At 38.5% G+C, this 10,054-nt stretch overlaps 1 protein-coding gene across 1 annotated transcript; it reads right to left on the reverse strand.

The window, feature by feature from the left end:
• Positions 1-2,718: 2,718 nt before the first annotated feature.
• On the reverse strand, positions 2,719-10,054 carry LOC140821105 (DEK domain-containing chromatin-associated protein 1-like). The gene is made up of 12 exons (XM_073181518.1): positions 9,346-10,054; positions 8,595-8,628; positions 7,674-7,753; positions 7,490-7,549; positions 5,714-5,824; positions 5,559-5,639; positions 5,398-5,469; positions 3,949-4,462; positions 3,565-3,662; positions 3,449-3,479; positions 3,193-3,358; positions 2,719-3,090 (listed from the first exon to the last, which is right to left on the reverse strand). The coding sequence occupies exons 1-11, from the start codon at positions 9,844-9,846 to the stop codon at positions 3,201-3,203; spliced, it is 1,740 nt and encodes a 579-aa protein (XP_073037619.1). The 5' UTR covers positions 9,847-10,054; the 3' UTR covers positions 2,719-3,090; positions 3,193-3,200.

Raw genomic sequence — 10,054 nt, forward strand, 5'->3', positions numbered from 1 at the left:
CTACCTTCCGCTGGCAAAGAAACCCAATCCACGAATCTTGATTTCCATAAACTGGCTACAAACCGACGATCAACTGAAATTCTCTTTGTTTCTAACACCACTGCAATATCCGGGTTCTCCTTGCGAATGATTGAACGTACTAATTCCCTCTTCCTCGATGAACCTCCTCCCCTGATATTCCAGGAAACTATCTTCATAAACAACGTTTTGATCCCTTCAAGGTCGAACCTTTCTCATAGTTTATACTGCACTTCAATCTGCCAAGCTCTCTGATTAATTTGCCCGAGGACTTACTCAGCTCAATGTCTCCTTTCTCAGCTTGGCCACCCTCCTGTAAATTCTCACTTTCAATGTTGTCTTTCTTCCTTTCATTCCCTAAGAGAGCATATCCCTCGATCCCAGACTTGTCAATGACTGAAGATTGCCCCCCTCCTAAGAACCCACTAGACAACCCCAAGGCATTGAAAGAACAAGGGAAAAGATAATTTAACGCGAAGGAATGATTAAGAGTTGAAGATTGAAAACAGGAAAGTACCTTGTCCACTAAAGGATTAGTATTTTCGAGGATAGTAGCTTTTTTTGGAGTCACGATTACCTCGTTTTCTTTGAACAAAGCCTGTAGATCCACTTCGATTGCTTCGTTACTGAGCAAAGTTTCCGTATGCGAAGATATGTGGCTGTCTGCATCCGTTGAATCAAAGCCATCATCCAGAAAATCTTCATCTGAGTCCTCAAGTGGAAAATCATCAACATCATTCTGATGAAACTCCCCTGAGTTAATCGGTTGTTCACTGTCCAGCACTTCTGTGTTCTTCGAGTCGCCAATATATATGGATGCCAGAACCTCCTCAGTATCTTTGTCATCTGAATTGCTGCACACCTGAATTCCTCTTTCCGATAGTGACTGAACTGGAGAGATCTTGAATTCCTCAATTGGTTTTGGGGAGATACGTTGCAGTATTTTTGCCACCTTCCTAGCCTTCGATTGATCTGCAGGCAAATCATAATCTTTACTGGTCGAGTGGCTGCATTCCGGCAAATCTTCATTCATAACCTTTAGACTTTTGGAAGGCGCCCGTAATTCCTCATTGATCCCATTTAATTTAAACTTCCCCCTGCCTGCTACTGTCCTCATACCTTTGACCAAAACTTGGGCATAGGTCTGTTTCTGAGTTGTCTCGTAAGCCTTAAAATCAAATGTGTCGACGCTAATTCCGAGTTCCAGTTTGTCGTTGTTCAGTAAAATCGTCAATCTGTTATTAATAAAGCCATCATTCTTACCAATTACCCTTATCTTAGCAGCACTCAATTCAGTGAAACACCTTGTATCTTCACTGATTTCCATTAGCCCCCCACACTGATCCCCTATTGCTTTGAAACTTTCTTCCGTCCATAGATTCCAAGGTAACCCGTAAATCTTTATCCAGCTCTTGTAACACCTGAGTACCGATTCCACTGAATTGATGTTTGGGCTCCACTCCTCGAAGTTTAATACCACTCCGCCATTGAAGAATCCTCTTTTCAAATCTCGAAAGAACGTCAACTCCTTCGGAGAAGCAGGCCACCATACCGCTTTATTAGCTTGAAAAATCTGTAAATGGACCTTCCTCTTAACATCTTGTCCTAGTAGCATTTCCACTTGCTCCCACGAGGTGTTTACTTTTTCCTTAGAGACAATAAGAGCTTCATTCCAATTTCTCTCCGGTATCCTTCTGATATATGCATCCCTAACATTGCTCGAATGTTGACAGTAAGGCCGATCAATTATCTTGAATGGCTGTTGGATGCTCGGAAAATCTCTCCTCTGAGGTTGCCTAGTCAATAGATTAATGAGGATATCAGAAATCCTTATCCATCCTTGAGAGTTATACCCGCTTGGCACTATAATACTCTTTTTTTTCCCCATGTTACTAAATCTTGAAATTTCTAAGAATCGGCCTCTTCTATTGGCAATCCTTTGGGCGACAATTGTTGCATTTGTGCCCCGAAGTCGGTTAAAATCCCATCTAGACTGAGGATTAATAATAACATTTTTGATAACTGAGCTTAACCAGCGTGCCTCTTCTCGTTCCAAATCCAACACATAGATAGCATTCCTAGTTCTTTCAGTCCACCTCAGCGAAGTTCCCCCATTAACCAGCTTGAGTAAGAACAACTTGTACTCAATCTTTATCTCTTGCTCTCTGCCCGATGACATAGTTGCGGAACGAAGAAATCGCTGCTCGAAATGACTTGAACAAACGATAAATCGCGAGAAAACGGAAAACCCCAAGGCGTGAGACCGTATAGATCGGCGACCGGAGACCGGCACGGGACCCGGATGCCCGACGCGAACGGAGGATTCAGATGTCGGAAAGCATTACTGAACGTAGAGGAAGATCTGGGAATAGGAAAATGGGAGGGAAGAGAGCATTTTGAAAAATTCTCTCTGTGTTATCTACGAGTTAAAAGTCATGACCATAAAATTAAAGAAACTTCTTGAACTTAGAAAACATTATACTAACTTGAGAAGAAATAAGATTTATTCGACCTATCTTTAGGACACTATCCAAAATATACATCCGGTTATTATAAAAAAATCCCGTGTGTTTTTTATGTTGCTCAATACGTTACATCACATAAAAAAATGTTCTTCCTCTGACTTTTTGGTAACGTCATCAGCACACAGACAACAAATATACTCGCGATAATTAACAAAAAGTTATTTTCATTACTATGTAAACAGTTATTTTGCAAATTTTACTAAATGTATTAAATATTAATCATACAAAATGCATAACAGAAAAAAATTGTGGAAACAAAATATCAAGTGCAATACACTATGTTTGGCTCCGTATGCTCGCCCTACAATTTCTCGGGAATAACATAATTAAGCTACAACTTCTAAGGATGCTGGATGTATTAATTACAAAACATGTATGTTCTGCATATTAATTAGCCTATAGATATATATGAACTAAATTTCATAAAGTTAAGAACTATGCGGTACTTCAAAAAGGGACAAGAGAGAACCTGAAGGCTAATGCAACATCTAAAACGAGCTGCATCTTTAAGATACAGAGTCTAATGGATTTATGGGCAAGAGGTAACCTGCAAAAGGTGAAACAATCGATTATAGACAAAATTCAAAAAGAAGGTTGAAAAAAAAGAGAGTTCATTGTGACTAAAACCGCCAGGGGAGAGGTTTTTTGCCTGCTAATTTACGCCTTGTTGTTCTTGTTCTCATTTCCTAAATCGTCTCCAGATTCAGCCGCCTCTTCATCTTCATCTTCATCATCGGACATGTTATTTATGACTTCCGTGATTATTTCTTTAATTTCTGATTTCCTATGCATCAGGTCTATCCCAAAGTGATTTCCTGATGTGACATTCCAAATGGTTAACATCAACAAGATTAAGATGGTCTTAATGTAGTAGAAATGAATTACGGGGATAAAGGATGGCATACCGAGTTGTTTGAGAATGTCAGATAATGTAGCCTGCATTTCAGATTATAGCAAATATGTAAATGAGATATAAAAGATTCATCATAGCCAACACTACGAAATTGTAAGTACAACTTACGGTGTTGAAATCTACTTCCTTCAGTATATTTGTTACCACCGCGTGCATTTCTTCTTTAGTGGGTTCTTTCTTCGCATTTCTGCTGCTTTCCTTTTTACCTATCATAAAAGAAAGTAAGAAAAACTCGATTAATGAATATAAGACCTTGAAATAAATTCTTTGGAAAGCTGAATCAGGCATCTCTGAAAACACAATATCAAACCGTATCAAGAAACATTTAACTATTTCAATCCGAAGCATCTGACAACATGTTAAAGCCCAATTGAAGAATTTTTTCACCATTATTTGCGATGTGGACATGGGTGATAATTGATTTTGTTTTAATAACTAAGAATAGCACCAGGTATCGTTTCCTACAACTTGAGTCTAGTAAATATGCAACACCTCGATCCTTCTCCACCACTTTGGCAGAAGACTTGCTTGCCCTTTTCTTGCTTGAAGATGTATCCTTTGGAGATGTACTTGTTTCCTCTCGCTGCTTATCACCATTTCGTTTCTTAGTCGGGGGTGTCCTTAATTCACTTTTGGATTCAGCTTCAGAGACACGTTTCTTTGATTTAGAACTGGAAGATGTTTTGGTAGAATTGCCAGGGGTGTCTGGCGCTTTGGCCGAGCTTTGTTTGCCAGCTGCTTTGGACTTCTTATCAATCCTACTTCCAGAATCCTTTTTGGCGCTTGTCTTCGAAGAACTCTTCTCAGGAAGCATCTGCTTCTTGGGTTCATCTTGTTCTTCATCTTCTTCCTCTGGATTGGTTGTCTCCTTGTCACTATCTGCTCCAGAGACAGTGTCATCATCGTCCTGGTCATCTTCACTTAGTGAATGCTCACTTTTAACATCATCTCGTTCCTCACTTGAATGCTCTCCCTTTTTCCCAGATTCAGAGTCCGATTTTGGTTTCTAAACGCAGATAAGACCAAATGTCATTAGAAAGTGAAAGCAAATACCGGTAACTGTTATGGAAGAAACATAAGACTCTACCCCATGGCAAGCCAATGACAAACCCATTTCACAATCACATACTGCATTTATATATACTTGTCCCACAGGGGTTGCCATGGTTTTAAGGTTCAAATGCAAAAAATAGGTCCATGTAACTGGCTATTTAACTTGCCAGTCTAGCAGCTTTGCTAGCCCAATAATGGAACCATCGCAGAAAACCAAAAAAGAAAATTGCATTCGCCGTTCTGAAATTTGATAGAAACCATTCACCATCGGTATCCCCAAACGACATAACAGATTAGATCTAAAGTCAAGACATCAAAAATAAAATAAAAATTAAAAAACAACAGAGAAAAAGAAAAACTAGTGGGTTATAGATGATTTAGCAACCATAATTTTTTTTTCGATTGACGGTCTCATGGCACTAAAGCATTAAATGCTATATCAGACTCCTCATATGATGGTGACCTCACATCATAATCCAGAGTTATTATTAGAGCTGCGAGTTATGTTGTAACTAACGAAAAACAAAAAGAAAAAAAAAAGAAACACCAATACAGCGAGAAGAGAGTTAATGCAGGTACCTGTGGTGTGGCAAAAACCATATCTGAGCAGTAGAAACCGACTCAGCCTTAAAATGCATATACTAATACATGTTTGGAATGTACTCAGAAACAATGAAAACAGATACCTAGGATAGATAACACTACGCATTTAACTAATACCCAGAATAGATAACACCACGCATAAGATTAAATTGATCAATTGAAGCACAGTGCATTGCAAATGGTTTAACATAAGTCCATCGTCTGGTCAGATTAAATCTTTCCTTTGCATTCCAAAATATAATTTAGCATACTTTCCCTGCAAAGTATAATTATTTAAGACCTAACCTTTTTAGATTTTCCAGCGGCCGTGTCAGCAGAACTTTTGCTTGCGGAATTCCTACTCTTTCGCTTCTTACTCTTCAGAGATTCGTGTGAAAGAAAGAAGAAATATCATATAGCTGCTCAATTGAATCCATCAACAAACACAAAAATAAGATAAGTCTTACCTTATCCTTCTCAGCGAGTAAGATATCTGTTGTAGCATGAGGAGATTCCAAAAATTCTACTAACTTCACAGAGAGTTCTTCCTGGAAAACACAACTGGATATGATCAAACAAGCGAACATTTATGATGTCAAACAAAATCAAATAAGGAGATTACCTTCTTTACAGTAGCTTTGGAGACAGGAATATTAAGGACATCACAAAAATCCAACAATTTTTCTTTCACACATTTGTCAAGCCTATCTTTAATTTTAGCCCTCTGCTTTTCCTGTTAAACACACCCATCATAAATTTGAGTTAATAGATGATGCACAAATTATTTATGACTCGGTCCAATAACATGGCACCACCCAGGGGACAATACACTTGCGCTATATAATTTGAAAAAACATATTCACATCTTCCTGAAAAACATAAAAGAATATATTTTTTCTTCTTTGACTACAAAGCATGACCTGTCATTTTAAAATGTGGCCACATCTTTCTGGAAATAATAGGCCAAATATTACATCTCTGTTCCCTTCCTCTAGAACTTAGTTGTAATGACCCGAATTCTTATTTTGAATGAAATATTAATTAAGAGATAATTAATGAGTTGTTAATTTAAGTATTATTAAGGATTAATAATTCGGGATCAAGTTGTTGGTATCCACCGAATTTTAAATGGATAACCCGACCTACTTCGGATTACATTATCTCGAGAAATCCAACTAGACCAATGAGATTCCGACACGTGGCAGATAAGATTGGTTCGGATTTTCTGAAATAGTCCGGATGCAGCCTATAAATGGAAGCCGATTCTTTTGTTTCCTTCACCGCATTCTTCAGAAAAAGTGCTAGTTTTACCATAGTTTCTAGTCAGTTTCTAGGGCACTTTGGTGTCGGGAAGTTTCGGAGCTAGTGTCGACTCGAGGAGGGTCGGTGAACTGAGATCGAGACATCATCAGCGGGCTGACGACGGACGCAGGTATAATCCTAAATCCTTAAATAGTGATTTAAGGATCATAGGGAGATCTTTGTAGCATGTTTGATCTGGTTTGTTAGTGATTTCATTATGTTGGTATTGTCTAGGTTCAGAGCTTTCTGTCAGATTGTTTTAGTGAGGTACGTGATGTACTGACTGAGATATCCAAGTGTAGTATACACACTTATATGCTGCATATTTATCTGTTGCATGATACATGTTTTACTGCTTTGGCATATTATGCATGACATATCATGTTGAGCCTGATATCTTTTGAGATATACCTCGTTTGTTGGGGCCGCTCAGCCCTATTCTGTATTGTGGACGATGGGGCATCGAGAGCTACAGTGTCCGACGGGACCCGCGGGCTCTGATGACCTGGACATTGCAGGTCCACGTCTTGATGATGAGTGTGGGAGCCAAAACATGCCTAGGGCAGATCAGAGACTACACACTCAGGCGCCTCTAGACTGAGAATGAGATTCTTGACTTGATCCTTGATATCCGGGCATATTGCATTTTGCATGCATCATATCAGTTTGTATACTCGTACATTCTCGTATTGGGCGATTGTCGCTCACGTCCTTGTTTTCATCTTGGGCACCCCATTCCACGGGGCAGGTCTTAGGTTGGACGGTTCGGACGACCAGGGCAGTGGCTAGAGCAGTTGGGTTTTCGGTGGTGATACAGTGGAGGTTTTCTGTGGTTTATCGTTTTCTCGTTCAGGGTTATGTTTTGTATTTGTTATGGTTGTATTAATGTTTAAGACTGTCGTTATTGCTTTGTTTTCATTTGGGTTGTAAGATGATTAAGTATTTGGTTTCCGCTGTTTAATTATTGGTATTAAGTTTAATGTTGCATGTTTATTAGTCTGTTTAGTAGTGGCTCGGGTAAGGGCGTTACATTAGTACTCACATTCAAACACCAAGGATGTGACACAAAATAACAGCAAAGGAAAGAAAAACATACCTCATTTTCAATCCACACAAAACCAGAAAAGAGGCCTATATTTTTCTTCATAGTTTGCACCTGTAACAAAGCATGCAGTGATCAATATCCACATCAATGGAAGAAGTTAACTAGGAAAAACCTAAACATGAAAACGATGAAATAAAATGACAGAACATAAATATTTGACATAGAAAAAGGAAACCTTTGCTTTTTTTCCAAAAAGAATGGTGTGAAGAAGCTGTAGGTTCTCATCAGCTTTTCTCTTAGACAACTTGAAAGCCACTGAAACAATTCATAACATAGTTAACAAGATAGTCCAACAATAACAATATCATCCAATATTAGCACAGATATAAAGACAGAAACCAGCAAGGTAGAATGTGTTGAGATGGCGCCCTACGCCCAGTGCTGTTTCACTGGTTCGTTTAAAGTTATGTTTCCAGCTGCGTGAATGCTATGTTTGAGTTAATCAGGTGGTTTTTGTTAGCAGAAAGAAGAGGTAACTTTATTATATAACTTCAGATGACTGTACAGAACTTTGAGTTCACGCATTTAGCGGAATCAATTTTCTAGTTTTTCGCCCTGTATTTTGACAAAATATTCATTGAAACATTTGTCTAAAACATATCCTGGGACATCTTTTTTTAATTAAAGTGGTTATAATGCAATGACAAACAAATCAAATTTTTGTTTTGCAATGACCAATCACCAACAACTACAAGCTAAACTTCATCAGCTCAGCAAGAACAGTTGGGCCAGATCATCGTCCAAATCACAAACTAATATCAAAACATTAAGACACTTGTAATTGAACAAAAATTGCAAGATGAGGCTAAATAAAATAAAAAAGCATGTCCAAACAGTAAACTAAGTTCTATATTTAAAACGGAAACCAATGTTACAAACTTCTAAGCATCCCTCCAGCAGACTATCATAAAACCATCCCAAAGCAAAGAGAAACATTGAATAAATCATAATCTTGTAAAGGAAACTAAAGAAAGTCGGCAGAATCATAACAAACAGCAATCACGATGCCCTAAAACAAATAATCTGGGGCAGTATCTGTATTTTCACTTTAAAACCCTAAGTAATTTTAAATTCAGCTGGAAAAATAATATCATACCATTTGGGATGTCTTTAAGCTTTGTACCTTGACCCTGTTGGCATAGAATCAATGATGTAAGTACAGATAATATTTCCATACCTCCTCTCTCAAGCAAATATCAAATATTAAGGAGCTTCTTTAAAGCTTATTTATACAAGTTTTCTATGCATTCTCCCTAATCTTTGGCAAATATAAGAGTACCGAATGCAAATCTAAGTAAGGAGTAAAAGCTTTTGATTGAATATTTCCCTCAAAATTTCTTGCACATTGCCTTAGTCATACTAAATTCAATTCCATTCATACAGAGCGGAGTACTTCACTGTTACCATGGAAGTTATCTTAACTAAAAGAAAGAGTTTTTCCTCATGTTTCTCGTCTACCTCCATTTACCCTCAGAAGCATAATATATACACAGCCTTGTAATTTCCCAAGTCACAACAGAGCACGTCTAAAACTCAAAACTGAATTTCATATATCTATAAAAGCGTCTCATAAACCCTTCCTATCTGCATCATAGGCAGAGGAACCTTCTAAATATACAATCTTTCTTCAATCCACTTTACACGTTGTTTGTCATCTCTCCACTCACATTATTACAGAATATACATAATTCACTCTCTTAAAATTGCATAATTAACAACTATTCCCCGTCTCAAGACTTCTTTCTCCGATGCAAATACCAAATTTCCCAACAAATAATAACAAAAAGTGTATCTGAATGAAAACTGTAAGCTCTCGGCGACACTATGATTTCTAGGTTGAAAGGTACCTTCTCAATGGCCACCAGCTTGGTGGCAGAGCCCCTCACAGTAGCGTTCACCACATATCTATCCACTGTTTTCCTTTCCCTTGTTGGTCTCTCAATTCCTGGTGTCCTCGGAGATGATAATTCTGCTTTCCCACTTCTGCTTTTACCTGTTTTCGAGCCCTTCTTTGAATCTCCCGTCTCCACCATCGGTTCTTCTTTCCCTTCTCCTTTATCTTCTTCTTCCTCGCCACTCCCTTCTTCTTCACCGCCTTTTCCCAGCTCTTCCACTTTCACCCGCTCTTCCTCCACCACATTTCCTTCACCTTCTTCCTTTTCCTCAACCATTTCCACGGTTTTTTCATTTACCTCTTCTTTATCTCCATTATCCTCCTTTTCTCCCAACTTTTCAGCACCTACTTCATGGGAGTCCTCCTTAACATCGGCCTTTACTTCAACTTCAGCCGCATCCTTCTCCCCTTCATGAACCCTGCCCTCTTCCATGGTTTCCTTCTCCGAATCCATAAATCAGCAAAAATTCAACCACCACCTAAAACCCTAATCGCCTGTTATGGGAGAATGTGCGGACAAATCTCACCTGACAAGATTTAAGGGAGTTTGCGGCTCGATTCTTCAGTTAAATGAGTTGCAATTGAAGGATTTAGGGTAAATTATTCGGGACCAAAAGGCGGGCATGAATGGAGCTATACGCAGTTTGAACATTTTGGGTGAA

The sequence above is a fragment of the Primulina eburnea genome, unplaced genomic scaffold (assembly GCF_022965805.1).
Source record: "Primulina eburnea isolate SZY01 unplaced genomic scaffold, ASM2296580v1 ctg424_ERROPOS1667910, whole genome shotgun sequence".
In the NCBI taxonomy this organism is placed as follows: domain Eukaryota; kingdom Viridiplantae; phylum Streptophyta; class Magnoliopsida; order Lamiales; family Gesneriaceae; genus Primulina; species Primulina eburnea.

Bases quoted from the DNA above. Each gene is read 5' to 3' on its own strand.
- LOC140821105 (XM_073181518.1), bottom strand. From the start codon at position 9,846: ATGGATTCGGAGAAGGAAACCATGGAAGAGGGCAGGGTTCATGAAGGG. The intron at 5,825-7,489 runs GTATGTTTTTCT...TGTGTTTAACAG, and splicing joins TTGTGTGGATTGAAAATGAG to GAAAAGCAGAGGGCTAAAAT. The intron at 3,359-3,448 runs GTATGCCATCCT...ATGTCACATCAG, and splicing joins TGACATTCTCAAACAACTCG to GAAATCACTTTGGGATAGAC.